General features: G+C 44.6%; 1 protein-coding gene across 7 annotated transcripts in view; it reads left to right on the forward strand.

The window, feature by feature from the left end:
* The window catches only part of Msi2 (musashi RNA binding protein 2), a 380,976-nt gene extending 368,545 nt beyond the window's left edge, over positions 1–12,431 (forward strand). For 2 of the 7 annotated variants that reach the window (XM_085829677.1, XM_085829679.1), the window contains 3 exons: positions 3,500–3,708; positions 5,341–5,413; positions 7,770–12,431. In XM_085829677.1, the coding sequence (XP_085685803.1) occupies positions 3,500–3,708; positions 5,341–5,382 (251 nt within the window). In that variant the 3' untranslated portion in view covers positions 5,383–5,413; positions 7,770–12,431. The remainder of the gene's footprint in view (positions 1–3,499; positions 3,709–5,340; positions 5,414–7,769) is intronic. The other 5 variants (XM_085829680.1, XM_085829681.1, XM_085829678.1 and 2 more) reach the window with 3 other exon arrangements.
* Positions 12,432–12,659: the final 228 nt, after the last annotated feature.

Below are 12,659 nucleotides of genomic sequence, written 5' to 3' on the forward strand. Positions count from 1 at the left end.
GACCACACCTGACCCCTCCAGATGTTTTTTGGTACCCGGGAAAGGGAAACCTGCCTTTCACAGAAAGAACTTTCATGGGAACTTGGTCTCTCATCAGCTTCTTTGCCTCTCACAGCTCACAGGAAGAGACCCTGTTATCAGGTAGCCAGCCAGTACAGTGTGAGGAATTGTGCTGATTTCCAGAATGAAGGACATTCCGTTGTCCTAGCTGCCTTCCTGATATCGGCAGGCAGTAGCAGCTACCAAGTGTCTGTCCCTATCCCTTCCTGAACAAGGTCCCTAAATACATATAGGTTGCTTGCCTGGGGACCTTATCACACTATCTGGGGCATGGCTCTTCTGCCACAAGAGACACAAGTGTTGACTACAGAGCTTAAAGGAACATTTCTCCTCTGTGGCCAAACCCATATGGGCTCCATTGTCTAGGTGTTTATTGCCTGTCCACTGTACTGTCTGGTGAGGACTCAGCAGCCAAGTCTTCCATCCTTCACTGGGGGGGATGCTTGTTGCATAACCTTGAGCTGGGATGGGCTGTGGCTGAGCAAGCACATACTCCAGTGGAACTGGGGATGGCAGTAAGCCATGTTCTAGCACAGTGCCTCACTCCATAGTGCTTGCCACTGTCATTGAATGTAATATGACTGAGCAGGGAGGGGTACTGTAGGCCTAAAATGAGCTTCTTGTAGAATTCCCTCCAGACTACAAGTGCCAGGCTTCCAGGTGCATGGAGCCAAGAATGTCGCCAGGGGTGGGGTGAGTCCCAGCAGCCCGCCTGCCTTCTATGCCTTCCACAGAGGGCTCTCTGGACAGCATTCTTCTGTCAGCCTGCTGCCTCTTGTCTTTCTCTAGCTGGATTTGTCTCCAGGGGTGAGGCTCTCTTGCCTTATCTTCATTGCCTATTTAGTATCTTCCTATCTTAGAGGAGAAAAAAGCTGAAAAAAAAAATCTCTGTCCATTTTCCACTCCTATATTTTCCCAACCCCACCCAATCCTCTTGCCCACAGTCAGAGCTAGCTCCTGCTTCTGTAGAGGGAGGGGCTGGTGCCTGGGTAAACCAGGAGTCCACTGTCTAGCTCGTTGTGTTTCCTGAGTCCCCAAGAAAAAGATGTGGTCCACCAATACAGTGCTACCTATTGGATATCTCTGCTGGATATTTGCCACCATGAGAGAAGAAGGGACAAATGTCATCTGCAATTTTAATGTTCTTGGTTCAAAAAATTCTGCTGCCAGTACATTTCCAAATAAGCTATTCACTTGTTTTGAATACCCCCCCCACCTTCCCCCGTTTCCCCAACCCACTCTCTTGATCGTCTTGTTTATTAGTTTCTGGCCAAATGCTTCAGAGGGGCGCATCCTGCCCAAGGGCATCCAGAGGCAACAGTCCCTCTTTCCTCTGCTGAGGCAGGAGCCAGGCCCAGCGTGGTTTGGTCCACTTTGGATCTTGTGTCTCCTTCTCAAGTGCAGTATCATTAATCTCTTCTCGCTCCTATGATAAGTGCGTGAAAAAAAAAATCCACTTACATGTTCTTCAAAGCCACAAGAGAAGCGAGGGCCTCTAGCGACAGAGCCCCAGGCAAGAGGAACTCCACCGGACACTTCAGATGCTCTTCTTGGCAGCTGTTACAGGGCAGAGGAGTGATGCCACAGGAGCCAGGAGGGAGGAGGGAGCCTTCTAAAGCTGAAGACAAGTGATATTCCATCACTCAGTTTCTTCAAAACGTGTTAGCTAAGGTCCAGCAGCTGCTGGGAGTTAAGAATCAATTAAGAGCTTACTTTCGTGATGGAAATTGCTTGGAGTTTTGGGGTTTTGGGAGGGGCGTTGTTTCTGGCTTTTTTGTTTTGTTTTGTTTTAAATATATTTAATTTTATTTTATATGCTTTGGTGTGAGGGTATCAGATCCCCTGGAACTGGAGTTGTGAGCTGCCATATTGGTGGTGAGAATTGATCCCAGGTCCTCTGGAAGAGCAGCCAGTGCTCCTGACCACTGAGCTATCACTCCAACCCCTCTGATTTTGTTTTTTAATACAGGATCTCAGTTGTGTCACTGGCCTGGAACTTGCTATGTAGGCCTCTGCCTCCCAAGTGCTGGGATTAAAGTTGTGCATCACCATCTAAGGCCTATGTTTTTTGTTTTTGTTTTTGTTTTTTTAAACAGTAAATAAAGTTTAGTCTAATGAATGGGTAAAATGTTGAGGCAGAATTGACCTGTTTGATAGGCTGGGGCCCTCACTAGGAAGGTGTGGTGGTCTTAGAAATAGGCTAAAATGAAGCCTAAGGCAGTGTCACCTTTGGCCACCCCTGTCGCAGACACAGCACACAGTCTCTGGCTGTGTGGATGCCGGGTGTCCCTCAGTAGCTAAGGTGTATTCTAAGCTTTCTTTTCCCCAGTCTGGAGTTTCTGAGATAATGTACCCAGAATGCATTCCGCTTTAGCTGTCAGCTCGTTCGCTTATTAGTATGTTCTACTTTTATTACTTACCTGGTTTTGTTTTTTAACGAAAGGAAAAAAAAAGTTTCTATCCCTCCCCCTTTCCTTCTCCTGCAGGAGGTGAGTGTGTGGGTATCTCGTTAGGACCATAGCAGCATCCCAGCCTTAGCCAACCGTCAGGGTACCATTCCCACCCCATCCCCTCCCTCCCTCCATCCCTGCTCTGCACCCCAAAAGAGGACTCTGCCGCCATCATTACTGTTACGTTAAGATGCCTGAACTTTCCATGACATATCCCATCCTCTGACCACCTCAATATTGCCAATTTTCATGCAGGGTATAAACTGAAGGGTGGGAGGGAGGGAGTAGCCAGCGGGGGTGGGGGGAGAAGGGGGATACAGAATGAAGATCTTTTTATTTTGTCTTTAAAAAACAAACAAACAAACAAAAAAACCCACACACAAATTCGTCATTCAATGGATCCAAAAACCAAGAGAAATGGGATGAAACATCCACACGTGCACACAGAGATGAATTCAAAATCCCTTTCCCAAAGATTTTTTTCAATCACACAAAATTGCTTTTGTTTCCTGTCATGTTTTAATATCAATATTAACACAATGTGTAGTCTAAAACTAGTTCCTTTGTAGTTTGCATGGGATGTGAATGCTGTCTCAACGTGCCCAAACCTAGAAGACTGCATGAGCGTCAATTCAGATGTGAAAAAAAAAATCTCTCTCTCTCTCTCTCTCTCTCTCCATATATATCTCTATTTCTATTGTGATAACCTGGTGGGCCGTGAAGCACCTCCGGTTGGTTGCCATACTGTGTTGAATGATCGTTTTTTTTTTTTTTTTTTTTTTTCTTCTATCTATTCTGGAGCTCCGAGCTTCTTAGTGGTAGCCTGGGCTGAGTATTCTTGAGTCCCCTGCTGATGTTTTCGCATGGCCTTGGTTAAGTGTTAGAAGTTGGGCCTCAGCTGTTTTTTTTTTCCTCGAGTGTTTGGCTTGTAATGATCGGTGCATGCCTGGCTTCTGGCCTCATACCCAGCTCTATTCTCTGCACACCAGTCCTGAATAGCTACAGTGCTCAACCGAATTTTGGCGCGCCCGCTTCCCCGGCAGGCTCCAACCCGGCGCGGCCCGGAGGCTTCCCGGGGGCCAACAGCCCAGGACCTGTCGCCGATCTCTACGGCCCTGCCAGCCAGGACTCCGGAGTGGGGAATTACATAAGCGCGGCCAGCCCACAGCCGGGCTCCGGCTTCGGCCACGGCATAGCTGTAAGTACCTGCCTCGCTGCCCTCATCCTTCCTCACCAACTTCACACAGCCCATGGGGAGGAAAGTCCAGAGCTAAGGGCAGAAGAAGAGACAGGATGACTGCCCCATCAACACCAGGCCAGCGGAAGCTTCTATCTGCTGCCCCAGTCATGTAGCATAAGGTGTATGTTTGGCAACCTTGATCCAATGCATAAAATCCATACAAAGAATAAGATACCTTTAAAAAAAAAAAAAAAAACAGCTAGGTGAGAATGAGCAGAGATAGCCTAAGTCGTGTCCTGGCATATGATAAGTCCTCATGCCATAGCCCTCGCCTCTGCTGTCCACTAGTGTCAGTGGTGCCTGGAAGGTGGTAGGGGAAGCCCCTTCCCAGGTCATTTCCTTGCTAATGTTTCTTCCAGCTTCCAGCTTCCAAGTAAGTTCCTATTTTCAGTCTTTAGCTGCAGCTCCCCAAAGGCCAGATGCATTTGATATCTGTGATGCTCTGTGGTTCTATAATCTGACTAATCCAGGCAATGGAAATTTGCTTAAGAGATTTGCATGCTGTTTTCAGATCGTATTGTTCTTTTCCCTCCTGGTGTGTGAGCATGAATGTGCCTGAGCCCACTCGCTGGCTGGTGCCCCCTCCGTTGTTTTTTTTTTTTTTTTGGAAACAGAAAACCCCCGGGCCAGTCTCTGCCCTAGCCAGCCTCATTCTTTGGGAGGCAGTTTGGTTTTGAGTTGAGGTGGGGGTGTCTGCTATCCCAGGTTGCATCCTGCATCAGATTCTGTATCTGGGAGAAAGCAGGGAAAAATTTGCCTTGGGGACCATGTTGGGAGACCAAAGCCATTGCAAGAGCCTGAAGAGCCAAGGCAGCTTCATTCATGGCTCCTGCCGTTGGAAAGCACACGCACACGCACATACACACAGGCGTGCACTGTCTTATACATTCTCACACAGACACATATTTGTGCATGTTAGCCAACCCTGGCCCGTGCTTCCTGAGACTTCTTTCAATTCTGCTCCAAAGCCAGTATTACTTGAATCAGTAGTTTGATGAGTCTAATCCCCTCGGATCAACTGTAGTACCAAATCCAGAACATTGTTATTCAGCCCGGAGCTGCACCAATTTGGGGGCTGGTCAGTCAGCACTCAGAACACGACTCGTTTCCACTTTCAGCAGCGAGAAACACACATCCTGTTTGTTCTCGAAAACCTGGATCTTGGGATCTTCACACTGTGATGTTATTTCTGAAATAATCACACAGGCCATCAATGTTGATCACCACGGACATTTCTTCCCCCAAATTAATCTGTTGAGATCCTTGTATTTGCCCTGTGGGGTCCATGGCCACCGTTGTGGTCATTTGTTTGAGGCGTGAGCCCCACTTTCCCCACCCCTCACCCCTCAGAGTCTGGCTCTGGGTTTCCCCTTGGGAAGCAGATGAATGTGGGTGGGGGGGAATCTCTGGGCAGGAAAGAGGGAGCCGGGGACGGCATCACCGCAACTCCCCATGGCACGGTGTCTCAGAATTACATATTCATGCTGGCAACCATCGACTGTAGTGCTAGAGGTGATCTCCTTTCCCAGGATAAGACAATCTGTTCCCATGTATAACGCGCTGATGGACTTAACACTTGTGCAATTTTAGGGACCTTTGATTGCAACGGCCTTTACAAATGGATACCACTGAGCAGGCGCTTCCATTGCCGTCTCACTATGAGGTATTACCATCTCTGCCGTGCGTCTCCGCCCTGCCCGCGTGTCCGTACACATATGTGCCCATACGCTCATACGTGTACACACATGCACATCACATCACATCTCTTTCTTCTCTCGCTGAACCCCCTTTCCAAGGAAGAGGGATCAAAAATAAATCCAGTATCTTTATTCTCTCATTTCCTCCTCCGGCTTTTAATTATGACACTCCCCTCCCCCCCCATCCCCTCCCCCTTCATTTTGCTCATTTTTAATTTGGTTCTTTTGGCTCCGTTTCTGTATCTTCTCCACCCTCATCTTTTTCCTTCTTGAGTGGGAAACTGGAAGGTGATCTCATTTTGTGTCTATTCCAGGAAGGATGGAGGCAGGTAAACTGGTCTTATGCCAATCCTGGTGTCAGGGCATGGGGAGCAGGACCATTCTCAAAAGTCCTGTGAACTGCCCCTGTAGGTTGCCGGGACTCTCAGCCAATGGGGTTCGTGCAGCCAACCGGCCTGACTCCATCTTTGAGTGAAAGGAAAACATTTTTTTGCCAGTTAACTATGGAGTAATTATCAAGATTACCACACGAAAAGCAAATTAAATTAACAGCATCACCTGCCTAACGTGAATTTGGATCCCTGCCAGTTTCTTAACCTTTTAAACTGAGCTCAAGTTAATTAAACATTTTTAAATCACTTTGATGGGAATCCAGAGGTGGTGGGAGAGACCGGAGGGAGGCTGGGCAGGTAGCGAGCAATCCTCTTACCACATTCTCCAAAAATGAGTATCAGCTTGGGAGGCGTGCCAGGCAGAGGATTGTCATTTTCGGGGAAGCCCAAGGTCTGTCCTGTGCTGGCATGTAAATCCGAGGGTGAGACAGTGACGGCTAAGGCCTTGGAATAGGTCCTACGTGGGAAATCCCAAGACTTTTCACTTGGAGCTAGGGGAAGGAAAGGCCAGCTCTGGAAGCAACCATGACTCCGTAGACCGGGACCATTTGAGAAACCCATTTGAGTTGAGCTCCACAAATCTTTAAGCTCCTTCTTTTGTTGTTGCTCCACTAACTCTACTGCCTCTCCTAACCAAGTAAACCCTGTGTATGAATGTTCCCACCCCTTACTTCCATTGCCCTCCATCACTGGCCAGAGCCAGAACCCACTAACAGTCTGAACAAAAGCTACTCGCTACTAATAAAGCTGGATCTTGGGGCTTGGGGACAGTGAGGTTCCTCTGAAAGCAGGGAGGGCTGATAGGGCCAAGAACTCAGAAGGCTGAAGATGGCTTCAGTGTCTAACAAAAAGGGACTCAAAGGCTGCCTAGGCATAGCAGGTCCTCCCTCGGGAGTCCAGCCACTGGGTCTGTCAGTATCTGCTCCTCACCCCAAAAGCCCCCTCCCTCATAAGGCTACCTATGACCTTACTCCCAGTCTATGTCCATCATTCAGCTTTAAGACTCAGTTTCTACATAAGGATAAAGTCATCAGGAGAGTAGCAGTTCAAAACCCACCCCTTCCGGTCAAGTCACATGATTGCATAGCAGCTGTGGAAGACTAGGCAATTATATCATTTGTCTCTGGCAGAAGTGACCCTCTGACATGTAGTCACCATCCACAGAAGATCCCAGGCTCACAGGCCATCTAGGGTCACCCAGTTAGCAAGCCTGAGTCCTGGGTCTGTTTTGGTTTTCTTGGACCAGAACTAGTTATTTGGGTTTTTTTTTGGAAGGGGGGGGTTATTGTTGTTGTTTATGTTTTTGTTTATTTTAAAAAGTTATATCCATCCCTCAGTATATAATCTCTTAGTACAGATTCACATCATTAGTTATTATAGGTTTCTCTCCCACCCCTTCTTTTTTGGGTTTTCGAGATAGGGTTTCACAGTGTAGCCCTGGTTGACCTGGAACTCACTCTGTAGACCAGGATGGTCTTGAACTCACAGAAATCCACCTGCCTCTGCCTCCCAAGTGCTGGGATTAAAGACGTGCACCACCACCACCCAGTTGGCAATATTTTTTTTTTCTTAAACATAGGTTTGAAAACAAAAATTTTAAGCGGAAGGGTTTTGTTTTATCAATGTGTGATTTGACCAACTAGTGGAAACCTATACTGACTCCACCTCCCTCCAGGATCTCCAGAACTTTCCAACCTTGTATCAGATCTATTTGTCAAGCACAGCCTAGATACCTGGTTTACCAAGCTAGGAAATCAGCCATCAGCCCAGCTATTTTTTACACACACAGTCACACAACTTAGTCTTTGACGGCTGTAGTTTTGTAGTTGAGACCTTGGCATGAACCATATGTGTGCCTGACATTTCTTTTCTCCCTCCCACCCCCGCTCTTTGTTCTCTCCGGGACGTGCCTGACCTCCCTACACTACAGAGCATACCTGGATGTCCAGGCAAGACTGGGCGAAGTTTCTGAGTGGCCCTTTGTTTAGGTGACGTCCTCAGACCTGGACCCCCACCAGCCTCACTCCTCATCCCAACCAGAGGTGGCACACTTGGATTGAGGGTTGACACATCTCATCTCACCCATCGGCTACCTGCTGTAATATAAGACAACAGCTTTTAAACGTGTATATAATCCATGATTTTGGTTTGGTTCTGTTTGTTTTCCTTGGTGGTCCCCCTCTCCCTCTCCCTTCTCCTTTTAAATCTCCCTCAATCACATTTGGTAGTGATTTTTGACTTAGTCTGGTAGTCACCCAGCTTAATATCTAGTTAAAAGCTAACCATAGTATACTTGTTATATATTAAGGAGTTTTTTTCTTTCTTTTGTTTTCTTTTTTCCTTTAAAGAGAATTTTTGTTTTGTTTTGTTTTGATTCTGTTCTCGCTTTTAAAGGATGCTGAGACGGTGATGTTACTCTCCATTTTTGGTACCAATTCTGAGACTGTAAGACTTTTCATCTGGGACTTTAGCACACACTGAATCGAAGTTGTGATACGCGGAGCGGGAGGTGGGCATAGACTCTATTTTGTGTTGTAGAAGTGACATACAGTTGGCTGCTTAACAGACTCTCTAGCAGTTCATTTTTGTGACGTCTCTTTGTTAACCTAAGTATATCTATTTTCGGCAATAAGGTAAGGACGGCCGTGTTTTGAGGGTCTTCCTTTTCTATGAGTGCTTTTTCTTTTCTTCTGTTCAAAGAGGTCATATTATAAGGTTTTTTGAAATTGTGAATTCTAAAAAACAAAAAACAAACAAAAAAATGTTGTAAATATAATTCCATTAACTACATAGAAACTATTAAGGAAGAGAGAATCAAAAATATTTTTGTGAGGGAGTTGATCCTGGGCAGTTAGGTACCCTGGAAGGAGGGGAGGGAACCTCGATGAAGCCAGTACTACAACAGAAGAGCCCCCCAGCTGCCAGGGCACCCCAGACCCCCACTCTTCACTGTTGGTGTGATAGACCTAAGAACCACATTGGCACCCTTGCCAGCCTACCAGCCTCTCTGTGCACAGCTTCTAATGTTATGATCTAGCTAGATTTTTATTTAAAATATGAAAAACTGCTTTTCCCAAGACGTTTTTTAAAAGGAAAAAAAGCTACAATTTTAATATTTGACATATTTAAAGTTTCAAAGCACACTTGTTTTGGCTTAGGGGAGGGGCAGGGTAGGGTCATTCTTTTTTCAGTCTTAATTTTTAAATATCTGATCATTTTATATTGTCCGATCATTTCAGCACCTCCAAAGGGTCCTAGGATATTCTGCCTCTCTCTTCACCCTGTCCCCAGATGGGGGACCCATGGGTCAGGCATGGATAAGCCTGTGAAAATACCCCCTTTCTCCATTCACTTTCTATTTTCAAATTAGGGAAGCAACCTTTCAGTTTATATATATATATATATTTTTCCTTTTTGATACCTCAGTGCTGCAAGTATCATCAGAGAGGCTATGGAAGAGTTTTGTGTTTTGTTTTGTTTTTTTTTTTAATTTATTGTAGATGTAAACAGAATTTTAAAAATAAAATATAAACATCACTGCACTGTGACTGGTGGGGAAAACTGACAGCTCCCTGTTTGTACACATTTGACATTGGCTGTTATAATATATGGTCCTCAGTTGGGGAAGACACTTAGGATGAAGGATGTTTTTTTAATTTAACTTTTTTTTTTTAAAGAAAAATATCAGTAATAGGTCGGCAACAGCAGCCGTAGGAAGTACAACTTAGTAGGTAGCATTAAAGCATACTGTAGTGTGGATATATTTTTTTTCTTTTTTAAAATGTGATATTGACATTTTATTAATATTTTTTAAATTGTTACGTTTATAAATTTGGTACTTAAGGCACAGCCAGTGTGAGGCACTGAATGCGACATTTATTACAATGAGCTGCTGCACTCCTACTTTTATAAATTTTACTAACAAGTAGACTAATGTAGACATTCACAGACGGGATAGCGCAGAAGCATCTTCACATGAAAAGTCTCCAAAAAAAGCTAATTCAGAGAGGGCGGGACGAGACCTGTTCCCGTCCTGATTAAGTGCAACCTTGTTTTATCTTATTATTTTATTTTTTAAGAAAGGAAATCCTGTTCTTTTTTATATCTCTCTATATAAGACACAGAGTTGTTTGGTGAGGTTTCGGGTGGTTTTTGTTTTGTTTTGTTTTGTTTTAAGTTTCCAAACAACCAAACTAAGAAAAATGCTGGATGCTTTTAAAATACAAAACTTACTCAAGTCATAAAATAACAAAATAGAACTTTTACTTTAAGAAACAACAACAAAGAGAGAGAGACTCGATTCCCAGCAAGTCAGTGTCTCGCAAGGGGACTGGCTAATTACTCTTCTGTCCGCGTTGCTGATGTCCTGTCCCCAGCCCCTGTCCATCTCCCCCACACTCCCATCACCTCATAGAACGCTCTTTGTTGATCATTGTCTGTTAATAATGTATAAAATGGCTATCTTGTAAGTGTGCTGTCTTGGTACTAGTGTAGTGACTTTTTTTCTCCTCTTCTAGTACATATTGATAGGTATAACGTAATTAAGGTTTTTAAAAAAAAATAGACATAGTTATTCAGATTAGGACCAGTAAGGATAGAACTTTCTCTTATTTATGAAAAGAAAAAAAATGCTAATAATTTGGGGGCAGTTTTTTCCTTTATTTTTTTTCCAAGTTCAAATTTACTTTTATTTTTGCTGATTTGATGTGGTTTCAACTAACCCAAGGTCTCACAATGTTCAAATGGCGGCTGACTCTACAGCATTCTGTAGGTCCCTGCCCCCCTAGCTGAAGGGGTGTGCCATACTACCTTAAATGCAAACACTAGATATGCAAAACTGGATTTTTTTAATTTATTTTTTAAAAGAGGGAGGCGTGGTATATTAAAATGATTTTACTAAGAGAAAAAAATATTTTTTTAAGGATGCTCAGAAGAAATTGATAATCTGTGTGAATATGTTTTAGATGTTTATATACATTTTGAAGAGACCCAGTAGCCCATAGCACAAATCTTGTGAACATCTGATATGTTTTCAAGTGGCTACCTAGGATAAGGTTCATCATTAGGACCCCACCCCCACCCCACCGCCATCTAGAAGTCCATCTTAAACAATTTTTTGTAAATTCTTTCAGCACTGGTGTCCATCTTTGTCTTTGTTTCAGTTAAGCTCAATAGCGAATGTGGGACCCCTCCTCTCACCTTCCCTGGGGGAGAAACCCTCTTGGCTAATGGCTCTTCCCTGGCATTATCAATAACCACCCGGGGACTCTCTGGCTTCCAGATCCATCTGCCTGAGACCCCAAGGTCCTCTCCTCCCAAGAGGGGAGATGGAGCAGCAGTTGACTCCTGGTTCCCTCCCTACTTCAGCCTGGATGTGGGGCTGGTGGAGATGCCGGAGCCTGGGTCTCCGCCCCAGGAGCCTCTGCATGTGTGGTTCGTGGCCTTCTTCTCATCCATTGGGAAAACCAAACAGCCTCAGACTCTGTCCCCATCGCTCATTGGCTTAACTCAAGTGAGACCCCAACTGGGCCTTTGCGTTTTGTTTTTGTTTTTGTTTTTGTTTTGTTTTTTTTTTTAATCCTTCATGACCATTCTCTTAATTTGAACTCGTAGCTTGGGCTTTAAGGTAGCATGGCTCGATTGCTGTCGACTTAATGTTCCACTGCACAGCAATTCACGGCCAGTGAATGTTACACACATCTTGCTAGACTAGTATAAAAATCATTGGGTAATTGTTGGTTCTAATGACCTGAAAGGTGTTCAGTTTGTGGTTTTTTTTGGGGGGGAGGGGGTTGCTTGGGGTTTTTTTTCCTTCTTTGTTTTTGTTTTGTTTTGTTTTAATTTGAGAATTTAGGGGGATTTTTTTTTTGGGTTCCAAATAAAAAAAATAGAAAGCTATTTTGATCTTTAGTGCAAACTAAGGCTAGGGACGTAGCCTCCATCACCACAACCATACTGCTTCGCTCTGCCATCCACCCACCGCAGCAGCATCTTCAAGAATAAAGCAATATAGTTTACTACATTTTTTTTTTAAATTGAAGGTCAGCCATGCTTTCTGTATTATATTGCATATGAAATTGTTTACAAAAGAAACACTAACTCATCCTTCTCTTTATCAGTTGAAAGTGACACACGGGACAGAGGGAAATTGGAGGGCAGGTGAGGGAGGGGAGAGGGTTTTTTTGTTTTTTGTTTTGTTTGTTTTTGGTTTTTTTTCTTGAATGTGCTTTAGTAGCCAGATCCTCCAAGGAAGGCAAAAGCCAGCCAGCCAGAGAGAGAGTAGCGAAGCGGGCAGGCTGCAGGTAAGCACACTGAACAAGAGACACACTGGCAAGCTCCCCCACCTCAGCGAGAGCAGAAAGTGAACAGCTCAGCCCAGTCCTGGGCACAGACACTACACAAGGCAATGCTGGAATTGAAACAATACTTTAATACCGTTTAAGTTTGTTTCCTTTTTTTGTCTCTTCTTTTTTTTTTTCTTTCACCAGAAAAGAAAAAAGTAAACTAAAATACAAAATACAAAAACAAACAAACAAAAAAACCCATATAAATAAAACCCACCCCTCTCTGGGAAACACCCATAATTCAAACATGGCTATTTAGTAATCAGAAGGTATTGTCTCAGACAGGATTTCATTTCCGGGAGGCAGGGCGTGAGGGGGGAGGGGAGCGGGACTGAGAGACAGTTCCGGAGCCTCCAGGGAAGGCTTCTACTGCTGACTGCTGTATTCTGTATATACTGTGCCACCCTGTGTGGAGTCTGTGAGTGTGCTCTTGAGTAGCGTGGGCTAGCCAATCTGCCATTCATGGTGTTATAAAC

The sequence above is a fragment of the Mus caroli genome, unplaced genomic scaffold, assembly GCF_978045245.1.
Source record: "Mus caroli unplaced genomic scaffold, Mus_caroli_1 scaffold_13, whole genome shotgun sequence".
Classification (NCBI taxonomy): domain Eukaryota; kingdom Metazoa; phylum Chordata; class Mammalia; order Rodentia; family Muridae; genus Mus; species Mus caroli.